At 42.2% G+C, this 16,081-nt stretch overlaps 1 protein-coding gene across 4 annotated transcripts in view; it reads right to left on the bottom strand.

The window, feature by feature from the left end:
- Positions 1 to 11,219: 11,219 nt before the first annotated feature.
- The window catches only part of LOC143960998 (serine/threonine-protein kinase N1-like), a 189,785-nt gene continuing 184,923 nt past the window's right edge, over positions 11,220 to 16,081 (bottom strand). For all 4 annotated transcript variants that reach the window (XM_077470094.1, XM_077470093.1, XM_077470092.1 and 1 more), the window contains exon 22: positions 11,220 to 13,268. In XM_077470094.1, the coding sequence (XP_077326220.1) occupies positions 13,065 to 13,268 (204 nt within the window). In that variant the 3' untranslated portion in view covers positions 11,220 to 13,064. The remainder of the gene's footprint in view (positions 13,269 to 16,081) is intronic.

Genomic DNA, 16,081 nt, shown 5'->3' with positions numbered 1-16,081 from the left:
GAGTCTGTCTGTGGTGTCAGTGCAGCCTCAGTAAATAGGCCCTGGAAACAAATGTATTTTATTTGCTGTCTGTTGGTCTATATATTATACCATTAAAAGTGTTTTGTTATATCAGTTTGATAAGTGTAAAATATACCTATTGATCCTGCCAGTAATCCAGTAAGCTGATAACTTCCCGTAGTGAGCTGACAATAATGCTGTACTAGTTTTTTTTTAGAGGGGGGGAGGCATTTTGCTGTCTTGTTATCCACCCAAATCTCCCCTCCTAGCACAAATCCCCTCCCAGCACATATCTTTGCTCCGCCCCCCAATTCCCAACAAATTACACCTCCTAGCACACATACAGTGGTGTGAAAAAGTGTTTGCCCCCTTCCTCATTTCCTGTTCCTTTGCATGTTTGTCACATTTAAGTGTTTCGGAACATCAAACCAATTTAAACAATAGTCAAGGACAACACAAGTAAACACAAAATGCAATTTGTAAATGAAGGTGTTTATTATTAAAGGTGAAAAAAAATCCAAACCATCATGGCCCTGTGTGAAAAAGTGATTGCCCCCTAAACCTAATAACTGGTTGGGCCACCCTTAGCAGCAACAACTGCAACCAAGCGTTTGCGATAACGTGCAATGAGGCTTTTACAGCGTCCTGGAGGAATTTTGACCCACTCATCTTTGCAGAATTGTCCTAATTCAGTTACATTAGAGGGTCTTTGAGCATGAACGGCCTTTTTAAGGTCATACCACAACATCTCAATAGGATTCAGGTCAGGACTTTGGCTAGGCCACTCCAAAGTCTTCATTTTGTTTTTCTTCAGCCATTCGGTGGTGGACTTGCTGGTGTGTTTAGGATCATTGTCCTGCTGCAGAACCCAAGTTCGTTTCAGCTTGAGTACACGAACAGATGGTCGGACATTCTCCTTCAGGATCTCTTGGTAGACAGCAGAATTCATAGTTCCTTTTATCACAGCAAGTCTTCCAGGTCCTGAAGCAGCAAAACAGCCCCAGACCATCACACTACCACCACCATATTTTACTGTTGGTATAATGTTCTTTTTATGAAATGCAGTGTTCCTTCTACGCCAGATATACTTGGACACACACCTTCCAAAGAGTTCCACTTTTGTCTCATCGGTCCACAGAATGTTGTCCCAAAAGTCTTGGGGATCATCAAGATGTGTTGTGGAGAAATTGAGATGAGCTTTGATGTTCTTTTTGCTCAGCAGTGGTTTACTCCTTGGAACTCTGCCATGCAGGCCATTTTTGCCCAGTCTTTTCCTGATGGTGGAGGCATGAACGCTGACCTTAACTGAGGCAAGTGAGGCCTGCAGTTCCTTGGACGTTGTTGTGGGGTCTTTTGTGACCTCTTGGATGAGTCGTCGCTGCGCTCTTGGGGTAATTTTGGGCGGCCGGCCACTCCTGGGAAGGTTCACCACTGTTCCATGTCTTCGCCATTTGTGGATAATGGCTCTCACTGTGGTTCGCTGGATTCCCAAAGCTTTGGAAATGGCTTTATAACCCTTTCCAGACTGATAGATCTCAATTACTTTCTTTCTCAATTGTTCCTGAATTTCTTTGGGTCTCGGCATGATGTGTAGCTTTTAAGGATCTTCTGGTGGACCTTACTGTGTCAAGCAGCTCCTATTTAAGTGATGCCTTGATTGTGAACAGGTGTGGCAATAATCAGGCCTGGGTGTGGCTAGAGAAATTGAACTCAGGTGTGGACAACCACAGTTATAGTATGTTTTAACAAGGGGGGCAATCACTTTTTCACACAGGGCCATGATGGTTTGGATTTTTTTTCACCTTTAATAATAAACACCTTCATTTACAAATTGCATTTTGTGTTTACTTGTGTTGTCCTTGACTATTGTTTAAATTGGTTTGATGTTCCGAAACACTTAAGTGTGACAAACATGCAAAGGAACAGGAAATGAGGAAGGGGGCAAACACTTTTTCACACCACTGTATGTGCATGTGCTTCCAGTGCCTAATGCGAAATCTGGCCCTGCTCAGACGCTGGAATAGATTTATTACTTGTTCTGGTGAAAACTGAAGATTTGAGATTTTCACATTCAGCCCATGACAATGGTCACCAGGACAAAAAAGAGTGGGGACACAGCAAGCAAAAAAACTAAAAACTAAAAAAAAAAACTGACAGGCATTTTGATCCTTTCCTAATCCATCCAAAACATAAAAAAAAGGTTTGGGGTTTAGATACACTTCTTTTTTTTTGTCAACAGGTACATAACTAAATTAAAGAGCTCAGCATTAAAATAAGGCCTGCAAACCCTGCTGTGTGTTTATTTAGGCCCCTGTGTAAAGCAGGAAGTTGTTGGTAGCAGTCAGTGTCACTCTAAGGACTCATTTACACTAGCTTTGGCTTCGACACACAGTGCAGGTGGGGTATGCCTGTAATGGCTAGTTTATACTTGCTTCAAAACAAGGCTTCGGACAGGCTTTGTTAAAGCTCTCTGAATTCCATTCAAAGCTCCTGTCACTAAATAAAATGGTTAGCTTACAGTCCTGTTTACATCTTGCTTCGGCTTTGCTTTGGTGTTGCTTCAAAAATGATACCCCATGTAGCTTCAGTGGTGCTTCAAAGCGTCCTCAAAGCCTCCACAGAAGTCTATGGCAAAATTTGCTTGAAGCCCCACTGAAGCCACACCGAAGCCTCATCAAAGCCCCACAAAGCCTCATCGAAGCCCCACCAAGCTTCACGGAAGGTCCACTAAAGCTTCAACAAAGCCCCACCAAAGCATTATCGAAGCCTCATGGAATCGCCAATTAAAAGCAAGGTGTAAACAGGACTGTAAGCTAATCCTTTTATTTAGTGAAAGGGGCTTTGTCTGGCGTTCAGAGAGCTTTAACAAAGCGTGTTCAAAGCCAGGTTTTGAAGCAAGTTTAAACTAGCACTAAGGGCTTGTTTAAACTTTCTGCCTGGGGGGTGTTAAAAACGTGAAGCCTGACTGAAAAAATCCCAGAGATTGCATCTCCCCATACTGCCTTGTTGCTAGGACGTTGCTAAGATACTCCCAGCGATTACTGTTCACCTCCACCATCACACAAGCTCTTTCTCTGATCCAAACCCCCCTCACATGTACTTTCTCTCCCCTGATGGCAGTAGCTCTGAACTCAGTGTTTGAGAGCTCACTCCTGTGATGGTGGAGGTGAGCAGTGATGACTAGGCCTCACTTAGCAACGTCTTAACAACAAGGCAGGATGGGGAGATCTAATCTCTGGGTGTTTTCCAGTCAGGTTTCATGAGGTGCTTTACATAAATGGCCTACACCTATAACAAGGGCATAATTCAACTTTGGTCAGAGCTGCACAGTTTGTTTTTATCTACAGACTTCCTTTATCTGCATAGGAAGCTTTTTGGTAAAGGGGAACTATGCCTTTAAGGGGGCGGTTGGAGGCCACTAAAAACGGGGCTCATTTTGGTAAAGGTGAACTATGCCTTTAAACTGCAAAGGCAGCAAATGGGGGTGTTCATATGCTGCAATCCTGATGCTTTGCTTCATGCCAGAAATTATTACCCCTGTCACGTTAGATGGGGAGAACCATTGCTTAATGCATCCCATTCAAGTAAATGGGGACACCCCACAAATGCCCCACAACCAGGAGGTAATTTCTCCTTCATCAAATTAACCGAATGCAGGCGGATGATGCACATGGTTGTGGTGCATTGGTGCGGCCTTTACAGTTAAAGAAGGCAGTAAGGAGGCATCAAAATGCCACCTCAGTACCTGTCGAACGCCTCTGAAAAACAATTTAAGCACAGATCGCTTTTCAGATGTGTGGCAATTTAGCAGTACATCTAAACCTAGCCTTACTTGTATGACAGATAACTTTTCAGAGTCTCTATATTTTGTAGCAGATACAGGAGAACGTCATTCAGGACACGCATTGCGTCTTCAGGCTTTCCATCCAGGATGGAGATCGGGGCATCACAAGAATCCATATTTCTGATCACTGGGACTGCAAAACACTGAGCGTTGGTGGCCAGTGAATGTTGGCATAGCAACCACACCTAGCCACAACAACCAATCAATACACCCGACCGTTCTGCTGTGGGAGCAGCTTTGTTATGTGACAGTAGGATGAATGTTGGGCCTCATTCACACCACTTCTGCGTCTAACTTTTTTAAATGAAAGAGAGGTTACCTGAGAAGTAGAAACAGCTTTTATACCTTCCAGATCACTTTTAGATGGTCACACTTTAACCACCTTACCCCCACCCAGGCCAATTCTCTTATTCATGTAAAAATCTGCATTTAATTTTTTTAGAAAATTACTTAGAACCCCCAAACATTGTATATTTTTTGAAAGCAGAGGCCATGGAGAATAAAATGGTGCTTGTAATTTTTATGTTACACAATATTTTCGCAGCCATTTTTAACCACTAGGTGCCCGCGCTATAGCCGAAAGACATCTACACCGCGGACGCCAATTGCCGGGAGGCCATCCCTGGACGTCCTCCTGTTTACTTCCACGATCTGAGTGTCCAATGAGAGATGATCTCATATGTAAACATATGAGATCATCTCTCATCGCCGACTCTCCCTCCTCACACAGTGACAGCGTGTGAGGAAGGAGAGATCAACGGCTGCGGCGGTTAGTGAAAATAAAGTGCCCACAATAAAAGTCAGTGCCATCTGTCCCCACTGCCATCTGTCTCCACTGCCACCTGTCCCCAGTGCCACCTGTCAGTGCCATCTGTCCCCAGTGCCACCTGTCAGTGCCACTTGTCCCCAGTGCCACCTGTCAGTGAAACCTGTCCCCAATGCCACCTGTCAGTGCCATCTGTCTCCAGTGCCACGTATAAGTGCCATCTATCATCAGTGCCACGTGTCATCAGTGCCACATCAGTGCCATGTGTCATCAGTGCCACATATTAGTGCCATCTGTCATCAGTGTCACATCAGTGTCATGTGTCATCACTACCACATATTAGTGCCATCTGTCATCAGTGCCACGTATCAGTGCCATGTGTCATCAGTGCCACGTATCAGTGCCATCTGTCATCAGTGTCATCATAGTCACATATTAGTGTCATCTGTGCCACGTATTAGTGCCATCTGTCATCAGTGCCATGTATTAGTGCCATCTGTCAGTGCCATGTGTCATCAGTGCCACATATTAGTGCCATCTGTCATCAGTGCCACGTATCAGTGTCATCTGTGATCAGTGCCACATCAGTGTCATTGTCCTAGTGCTCCAGGGCCTTCAAAAGTGTAATAGGTAGTCAACAAGTTAGATGTGTAATTTATGCTCCTAGAACACGTGATGGTGCTCCCTGCATGTTGGGCCTCTCTATGTGGCCAGGCTGTGGAAAAGTCCCACACATGTGGTATCGTAATACTCAGGAGGAGTAGCAGAATGTATGACAATTTTGTGGGGAAAAAAAATCTTTGTTTTGCAAAGAATTGTGGGAAAAAATTACAACATCAAAAAACTCACCATGCCTCTTATTAAATACATTGGAATGTCTGCTTTCAAAAAAGGGGTCATTTGGGGGGTATTTGTACTTTCCTGGCTTGTTCGGGTCGCAAGAAATGAGATAGGCCCCCAGTACATCAGGTGCGATCATTATTTTATGATTTGCACCACAGCTTGTAGACATCTCTAACTTAAGACCAAATAATATCCACTAATTTGGGTTATTTTTACCAAATATATGTAGCAGTATAAATTGTGGCCAAAATTTTTGAAGAAAAATTAATAATTTGCAAAATTTTATCACAGAAACAAAGAAAATGTCTTTATTTTTTCATAATTTTGGTCTTTTTTCATATATAGCGCATAAAATAAAAAACCCAGAGGTGATAGAGAAAGCTCTATATGTATGAAAAAAAGGACAAAAAATTCATTTTGGTACAGTATTACCTGACTGAGTAATTCAAAGTGTGAGAGCACCGGCAGCTGAAAATTGGTCTGGTCACGAGGGGGGTTTAAGTGCCCAGTTGTCAAGTGGTTAAAAACACGAATGTTTAGGAAAAACACACTTGTTGAATTTAAGTGCACAGAAACATAATATATTGCCCAATTTCTTGGTATAATAGATGATGTTATGCTGAGTAAAAAGATACCTAATATGTTATGCCGTGAAACAGTGGCAAACTACGGTATTTAAAAAACTCCATAGATGGCTCTTTAGAAGTCTTTATAGGCTGCCAGTTTAGAGTTACACAGAAGGTCTGATGTTAGAATAATTTCTCTTGCTGTGATGTTCACGGCGATACCTATATAATCATTGCTTTGTATGGGCTGTGTGGCCACAGCTCTTTGCAGCTGCAGGAATCTGTGCATCTTTACTGCTGGAATTTGTGGTGTGTGCTGATCGGCCATGTAAATGCTCACTCACACAGATTTTAAGTGCATTCAGGGAGAATAGATACTTTCAATGCATCAAAATATGTGAGTGTTCATCAGGGCCGTATATAATATTGATTGGACCATGGGCAAAAATTTTCTTGGGCCCCCCTCCCCATGCAATTTCGCTCTCCACCTGCTCTGAGACATACAATAAATAGCAGCTAGATTTAAAATCAGTTTACTTTATCAGATCAGGCAGCGATTGCGATTGATTGCCAGGGGTTACAGCATATCAGTACTGCTTACTGACTGGTTGCTAAAGGTTACAGCACACATTACGGCTCACTGATTAGTTGCTAGAGGTTACAGCACATGATTTCTGCTTGTTAATTGGTTGCTAGAGATTACTGTACACTGAATGGTTGCTAGAGGTTACAGCACATCCTCTCTTCACTGCAGGGGAGCATGATACACATATGAATGCAGCCTTTATTTACATATCAATGCTGCCAGCCGCAGCTATTTAGTTAGTAATGATGCCACCTTCTACATACGAATGCCAGTTATTTACATGTAAACACAGGGTCTGCAGGTGAGTCATCGGTACACAATAGGGCAAAGCTGGGCAGCATTGGTAGCAGCACTTCACACTGAGATATCAGGACACAGCATGGGACTAAAACTTCAAGGGACAAGGGAATTTAAACTGGGATAGTTGGCAAGTATGAGGCAGCTGCTTTGGGCCCACAACATTGACAGGGTCCAGGGCAGCGGCCCCTTTTGTCCTGCCTTAAAGATGGCCCTGGTGTTCATACACATTTATTTACTTAATTTATTACAGGTATTTATATAGCACCAAAAATGTACGCAAGAAAAAAAAAAATATATATATAGATATATATCTATATCTATATATAGATATATATAGATATCTATCCATATATGTGTGTGTGTATATATATATATATATATATATATATATATATATATATATATATATATATATATATATATATATTATTATTATGCACAATTTATATAGCGCCAACAGTTTATGCAGCGCTTTAAAATGTAAAGGGGGGACAACGCAGTTACAGTACAGTTCAATACAGAAGGGACAGGCGGGCCCTGCTCATATAGCAAACATTCTAAAGGGAGGAGGTGGTGGCACAAAAGGAAATAGCTGCGGGGAAAGATTTGATGGGGAGTGGCTCAGGTACAGTTCTTAGGTGGGTGTGGGATAGACATGCCTGAATAAATTAGCTTTCAGGGATCTCCTAAAGGTGGACAGGTTAGGGGCTGATCAGATATACCTGGGCAGGGAGTTTCAGAGGATGAAAGAGGCTCTGGAGAAGTCCCGAAGGAAGCATGAGAGGAGGCAACAAGGGAGCTAGAGAGCAGGAGGTCCTGGGAGGAGCGGAGGGGACGATTTGGGCCATATCTGCAGATGAGGTTGGTGATGTAGCTGGGGGTGATGCTGTGGATGGCCTTGTATGTTGTGGTTACTATTGTTGTGGAAATTTGATTGTATAACATTTTATTCTAGGATGTTTTTTATAGATTGTCATCTGTCTCCCTGTGTCTGGTTTAATCGAGGGGCGCTCTAGCAGAGCATACTTGGGTCAAATCGAGACCAGTGGTAAAAGCGGTCAGTATGAAAACCTTCTCATGGGATTTGAGACCCGTTCTCTGTGTCTGTGGATGTTTGTTGGTTTGTAGGTACCAAGCGCAATGCGCTGGGCTTCTTGTCTTCAAATGACTATGCGCATTAGAGAAGCGAAGTCCACATAATGAGATAAACATATTATTTTATCTCTGTGTGGCTATGTTATCAGTCAGGCAGATGGAACTGAGAATGTAAGAAGGATGGTCATGTCTGTTCATTGGGTTGAGTGTGTTGGAAGGTAAGCTAAAAAGTATTATATCATTAAGACGGAAATGGGTGCTTATATGAGCACAGTAGATGTGGCTGTGTGCATAGAATACAGCCAGATTGCTATTACACTATTTTGAATTTTATATGGTGGGCGTACAGGAAGCCAGTGAAGGGATTGGCAGAGAGGTGCAGCAGTCATGGATCGGTTAGTAAGGTGTATTAGTCTAGCAGCAGCATTCATAATAGACTGAAGGGGGCATAGTCTGCTTAAGGGTAGGCCATTAAGGAGAGAGTTGCAGTAGTCAAGGGGGAAGAAACCAAGGAGTGAATAAGTTGCTCTGTGGTATCATTAGTCAGGAAGGGTCTAATTCTGGAGATGTTGCGGAGGTTAAGGCAGCAAGATTTAGCAAGTGTTTAGATATGGGGGCTGAAGGAGAGGTCAGAGTAAAGGATTACACCAAGCACCCTGGCATGTGTGAAGGGACCAATGGTTGTGCTGTTGATCTTAATGGTAAAGTCATGGGGGGGGGGGGGAGGGGGCTGGGAAGGAGGGAAAATAACAAGCTCAGTTTTAGAAAGACTGAATTTGAGAAAGTGGTGTGATATCCATACCGATATGTCATTCAGTAAGTTTGAGATCCGTGAGGAGATTGAGGGGGTGAGTTGAGGACTGGAGAAATAGATCTGGGTGTCGTCAGCGTAGAGATGGTATTGGAAGCCATGGGGGGTTATAAACTGGCCAGGGAAGAGGTATAGAGCGAGAATAGGAGGAGCCCAAGGACGGAGCCTTGGGGTACCCCAACAGAAAGAGGAAGAGGAGCAGAGGAGATGGAATTGTAAGTGACGATGAAAGTGCGCTGAGATAGGTAGAAGGAGAACCAGGATAAAGCAGAGTCACGGAGGCCAAGGGAGTGGAGTTTGCTGAGGAGGAGCAGGTTGTCAACTGTGGCAGCAGAAAGGTGGAGCCTTGTGTGGCCATGCTGATTTTGAAAAGTGACAGCTTGTATGAGAAACTTCTATCTGTACTATTGCCACAGGAAGGGGGACAGCAGCTGCATCATTGGGAATATGTTACACGTTCAACCATAAAAATGGGTGGAAAGTGTAACATGTTCCCAAAGGTGAAATTATCCCTTAAGGCAGTGTTTCTCAACCTCTTTTCCGTCAAGGCACCCTTTAAAAATTATGGACAGTCTCGAGGCACGCCATCCCAAAATGTAAAAGCTATTCTAATAGTCTGAACATCTGCAAACTGGTACTGACTAGTATTCCAATGTTTCTCTTTTCCCTCAGTTTTTCTCCATCACTCAGCTGTGACCCTCAGCGCTGATGGAGAGGGGCAGCGGAGGGTCAAACAAGGATGCTATGCAGCCAACTAACATCCTCCTCATCAACTGATGATGCGATCAGTCATTAGGACGCTGGCAGCTAGAAGATTGTAATGGTGCACAATGAAATTCTATGGCTTTGTGTAACTAAAAAGACCGTTTTCATCCATTCGCCTGCTTGTATACAATCTTTGGGCAATGTTTAGGCATTTTGCCAAGGCACCCCTGAAAAAACCTCAAGACACCCCAAGGCTGTTTTAACCTCTTGTCGACCAGCCGCTGTCATTATACTGCAGCAGGTTGGCACGGCTGCGAGAGTCACCATAGATGTACGTCGGCCGCTTTAACAGCTCTAGGAGGCGCCAGTGGCACGACGCCGGAGCCAATGCACATGGCCGGCAGCCACGATGTCCGCCAGAGGCCCGCTATCGCTCTACAGAGAGCCAGAATGGGGATTTGTCAATGTAACCAGACAGATCCCCATTCTGATAGGGGAGGAGAGAGAGATCTGCTGTTCCTAGTGATCGGTAACAGCGATCTCTCTCCTCCTCCAGTCACTACACTCCCCCCACAGTTAGAAACACCTCCCTAGGGAACACATTTAACCCCTTGATCGCCCCCTAGTGTTAACCCCTTCTCTGTCAGTGACATTTCTACAGTAATCAGCTCTGATCGCTGTATATATGTCAATGGTCCCAAAAAAGTGTCAAAAGTGTCCAATCTGTCTACCGCAATATTGCAGTCCTGCTAAAAATCGCTTATCACCGCCTTTACTAGTAAAAAAAAAATTGTAATAAAAATGCCATAAATATATCCCCTATTTTGTAAACGCTATAACTTTTGCGCAAACCAATCAATATACGCTTATTGCAATTTTTTTTACCAAAAATATATGGAGGAATACATATTGGCCTAAACTAATGAAGAAATTATTTATTTATTTTTGAATATTTATTTTAGCAAAAAGTAAAAAATATTGTTTTTTTTTTCAAAATTTATACTATTTTTTGTTTATAGCCCAAAAAATAAAGACACAGATGTGATCAAATACCTACAAAAGAAAGCTCTATTTGTGGGAAAAAAAGGACATAAATTTTGTTTGTGTACAACATTGCATGACCGCGCAATTGTGAGTTAAAATGACGCAGTGCCGTATTGCAAAAAAAGTCTGGTCATTAAGGGGGCAAATCCTTCCAGTCCTTAAGTGGTTAAGGTACTGTACCAAATTCATGAAGCATATTCAACACTTTTGACTCTGACAGCGACCCATGCACCAAATTCCTAAATGTGCCACTTTTCCATTGTGTCATATTGAATGCTCCAAAAATCAGTCATGTTTGTGTTGCATTTTTTGGGAGGAAATAAAATACAGTTTGTATCGAAAGTGGAATTAATTAAGACCAACTGTCTTTTGGCGTTAAGAGATAAACTAGCGCAGACAGATTTTGCCAAAGTGTTTTGCAATCCTAAAAATGGTGCAGCATGAGCCAAATTCAAGTACAAGTTCTAGATAGGTATATGAATTTGGCACATGCTGCATCACTTTTAGAACACATGAGAGACATTTTTACAAAATCTGTCTGTGCCAGTCTTTATGATTTCCAGGGATTGTGTCCAGAACTACAGATCAAACATTTATTTCAGCAAACATCTCAGGGAATAGCGCCTCACTCCTCATACAAATATAGCCCAAGAATCTAGTTGTTTATAAAGATCTTTATTTACAAAGATTGGTCAAAGGTATAAAGAAAGTTACAAATTAGTATGAGCAAGGGAAGACTTTTGTGGGAACTTAAAGTGAACATGTCATCCATTTTAAACCTGTAAAACCTGCATAACAGCCAATACCATGAGACAAATGTTAATATCTATATGAGCCAGAAAACCCCACTCTACGGACCTCTCTGATTTTACTTCACTTCATTTTATGAGCGTAAAGCAGACAGAGGAGGCATCCACCATACAAGATCAAGTTGGCTTGTTAATGAACAGTGACAAGCTATCTCTGACGACGTACTGAGCACACGATGTGAAGCGGCTTAATATCGTAACAATATAACAAGCCTCCCTGATGTCATAGATCATATGCATGAGAAAAGGTTTCCCTGGAGGCACTGGTGACATGGTCTTCCCAGGCACTCCTGTTTGGCTAGGGCTACGTCACCACTGCGTCAGGGTAAAAAAAAAAAAAGGTTTTACCAATTTTTCAGCTTAAATTTTACCTGGGATTCACTTTAATGCGTATGTCAAGGCAAAATGAAAAAAAAAAAAAAAACTCATATGCAGTACATTTCTAAGATAACATGCACATTTCCCCATGTTTTAAAACTTTTAGGACCCTGCAAGTGCAAAAAAATACCCATTGATCTGCCAAAAATGTGCTTTATTATTTTGGGCTGATAACCCACAGCATTTTGTGGACTGAGTGGTGTCAGCTCTGACCAATGTCTTTTGTGAAACTATTCAGTCATTCCCACTGCCTTCCTATCCACAAGACAGAGACTAATTGGTTCATACCCCAAGGAAAGAATAGGGAGGGCTAAATAGCATCTTTGAGGTAACAAAGGCAGAGAGCACAGGACAGCTGTGCATTTCTGAAATGATCAATAAGTATTTTTTGCACTCAAATAAATATAAAAAAATTATTTCAATGTTATATTTCACAAACCAAAAAGAACCAAATAAGAGTAGTTCATTGTTAGGGTTTACATACACTAATATCTCAGCCTGCTCAGCTAAGTGCGCTCTTTGGCCATACCATATTACACTAGTAATTAACTAAGCTAAGGGACCATACAGCTTCTCATACAAACGCTACCTAGCTGACCAAGCCAGTGATATATAACCCCATCGTGGCTTGCCCACTGGTTAGCAGGAATCTGCAGTGTCTTGCTTAGCAAGGGGCCCTATAGGCAATGGGCACTGCATTTCTTCATTGGTCAGAGGAATAGTATTTGACAGGCATTATCCCTAAAAAAAGAATCCAGTAACCAAATGAATCTTAATCAGAGAGGGTACAGAGATTGGTTTTAGAACTATTATGGGAAATCACAAATACCTTGTGGAACCTAGCCTAGGGGGGGGTTGTCTATATGTTTTAAAAAGCTGACAGGTTTGCTTTAAAGGCAAGCCCCACCCCACGCCCCAAAGAGCTGGTTTTCCGTTTTTCATGGACATTGATGGGTTGAATCCATTTGTTACATCTCTTGGTAGCATTTCCAGACAGTAGCCTTCCCAAAAGTCGTTACCGAAGGTCAATCTCAGAATAAGATTGCCCAAACATTTGTAAATTCTACATTCTAGGGAGTCCATTAAAATGACTGTGACACCATCATTTGGCCTTGTAATGACCATAGAAGGTCTGCAGTACTGAGCTTTCCGGTGAAGATAACATGCCACTAGGAAAATAAGGAAGGTGTTGTGTGATTCAACTTGGCAACATCCTTAAAAGATAGAAAAAAGTTTTAAGTGGTGTTTGGTCTTGAGAAGAAAAAAAACTGCTGAAGAAAAGTAAAAGGAAACTCAGTAGCAGGACATTGCGTGCTCCTAGGCCCCGTCCCTCACATAATCAAAGCCCTTGAACATGTTCTGTTCTTGTGAGGTTAAAAGTCGAGGTTCCCGAGGGGGGGTCAGCTCAGGTCCTTCGGCTGTGAACTCAGGGTCAAAGTTGCTAATGTCATGTGGTCCTTTCACACATGGGGTAAAGGGTGGAGGCAGGCGACGGGCAAGGAGAGCCTCAAAATCCAAATCCTGGGAGAAAACAGAAGTGACATAATAAGACAGGAATTCAGGTGTGTGAAATTCATATTTTGTCTATTATGCCCGTAACGGGCCATTGCAATACATGTTATCAGTTTTTCACTTGCTAAAAATACATTTCAAGTTCATATTGTATGGATAGACTGAAGATCTGCACTACATCCAAAGAAAGTGGATACAAGTTTAGGGGAACTGGAATAAAGCCAGTAAAGTAGTAAAGTGTATTGAAGACAGGAGGGTAGAGAATGTTCACAAGAAGGTCAGCAAAGTCTGCCTCTGCATACCTTCTATGACAAGTTTACTTTAAAGCCCCATTCCTGGTTAAAAATATTTTTCAATCCTAACCACCTCTAACAAAGTTTAGCTTCTTTTCCTCTTTACCGCTACAACCCATCCAACAGGAAATGTCTGTAGGAGACTTGGCATCAGACCACTGATACATTCACCAACCTATGACAAATGGCTGGTCAAAGACACACCATGCTGTCACTGATACATGACACTGACACTCTCAGCCTCACCCTTCACAAAGATCTCCTAGCTCGTGGGACCACTAAGTGCCAAAATACTAAGAACAATTGTCACTGGGTTTCTTTGGGGTTTAAAGTGTTAACTGCATAGTCAAACTGACACCATATAGCTTTCAGCCTATCAACCCTTCACATGTCTGTAACACCCACTGTCACCACAGACAGGTATGTCCACAGATTTACACTAAAAGTGGTTCTAAAGGCAGGTTTTTTAATCTTAATGCATTCTATGTATTAGGATATTAAAAAACCTTCTGTGTGCAGCAGCCCCCCTCAACCCCTCTAATACTTAACTGAGCCCCATCTTGATCCAGCGATGTTTCATGAGAGACTCAGCTATCCGAGACTCTCTCTCCTGATTGGCTGAGACGCACAGTGGTCGACATTGGCTCCCGCTGCTGTTAATCAGTGTTAGTGTTAAGTCAGTGAGAGAGGGGCGGGGGAGAGCTACAGCTCCCTGTCTGCATGGACACACAGAGCAGCAGTTTGGCTTGGGTGCATCCATAGCAAGCTGCATGCTGTGGTGGCAGGAGGGATGTGCCAGGTGCACCTGCGAGGGACCCGAGAAGAGGAGGATCTAGGCTGCTCTGTGCAAAACCACTGCACAGAGCAGGTAAGTGTAACATCTTTGTTATTTAAGTAAAAAAAAAAAAAAAAAAAAAAGACTTTAGTATCACTTAATGTATTACTCCTAAAGGTACAGGGATTTTAAGTTCCGCGTAAGTGCATTAGAGACAATTTTAACACTTTTCAAAAGATTGTTTAATAATGAAAAGGTAAAAAAGGTGAAAATAAAATATTTACATAAAAAGGGTATTACGCAGGATACAAAGAGACAATAATGCAACATAAACAAAAAGGGTTGAAGAGTGAATATACATATCCAGTCCTGGTTCAGAAAAGTCCAATCAACAAGAAAGATGGTACAGTGGCTTTTATAAGACTTGACAGGTGTTCCTTGGTTTAATGTTAAAACGAGAGCTGTCAGTGGCAGCAGCAGCCTCTCTTTGTTGGGGTGTTGCCATCTGCATGGTAAATCACCAGGTCTAAGGTTGCTGATGGGATGTCACTGTGTTTCTGATTATGCCACAGATCCACATTTCTACAGGTATTACAGGTTACAGTCAGCTAACTTGTATATTACTGTCCAGCGTGAAATTACCTTTTGAATGAATATAAATATGAGGGGTATGGGGTATCTATTTCTTCTAGGAGGGATGTGGGGGCCTAATCCACTCTGGTACCTCCTAGCATAGGGAGTTAAGGCTTACAATGCTACAGATTATTTGGGATAGGTAAATATGTCCTTATCCTGGTGGTACTGTTATTATCTCAGGAGTTATGAAATGCACTGAAGCTTTGGGTTCTTCAGAATGAGGTAGACAGAAATGTTTATTCACTAATTACTCCAGCTAAACTATTTATGATGGGGGTTATTTGAGAGAAGATCTACCTACTTTTTCAATATCACTTAGCCCTGGTAAGACATTTTATAGCAGCCATGTACATCTAATGTGTTTAATTACACAGAAAACCACGCATTACGGAACGGAAAGATGGTGTTATAGTTTTTTGATGGTTCAATTCCAGTTCCCTAACTGGGAAGTGCTAAAAACCTTGGGAGATGTTTACTTTTAGCAGACAAGGTCAGGATAAACAAAGTCTGACATACTGCAGTGTTCTGGTTATTAGTTATCTACTAGGTAATGGCCAACAGACTGGCTTCTGTTGGCCTAAGTGGAGATAACAGGTCCTTTGAGGCATGCAGGCAGGCACTGACATGGACATCTGAAGAAGGATACAAAACAGGAAGTAAATAGAAGAGTAGAAGACTTGGGGCTGGATCATCACCAATGTTACAGTTAAGCAAAAAGGTATTTTATCCCAGAGTGGTGCTTTAAGGAAACCCCATTAGTATTTTTTTACATCACTCAATAAAGATTACAACTGGCTCACCACTGTGAAGGAAGGTCTTACTAACCATACTACAGTAAGGGTGCAAGCGTACACTGTGAAGAAAGGTCATACTAACCATACTACATTAAGGGTACAAGTAATTACCATCTTCCTGGTTTGCTGACTATGTATTATGTCCTCCCAACTCAAATAGCTTACTATTGGCACAACACTGTAATACAAGGCCCCATTAACCATAGTACAATAGAGGTGCAAGTACTCACCATCTTCATGGTCTACTGGCTCTGACCCTGCCCCCAACCACCACATATATCTTGCTAGTAGCTCAGAAATATGATGGAAGGTCTCAAAAACATT

The sequence above is a fragment of the Lithobates pipiens genome, unplaced genomic scaffold (genome assembly GCF_037356315.1).
Source record: "Lithobates pipiens isolate NorthernLeopardFrog02 unplaced genomic scaffold, aLitPip1_a1.2 Scaffold_8, whole genome shotgun sequence".
In the NCBI taxonomy this organism is placed as follows: Eukaryota; Metazoa; Chordata; class Amphibia; order Anura; family Ranidae; genus Lithobates; species Lithobates pipiens.
This window is presented reverse-complemented; position numbering and strand designations above follow the sequence as displayed.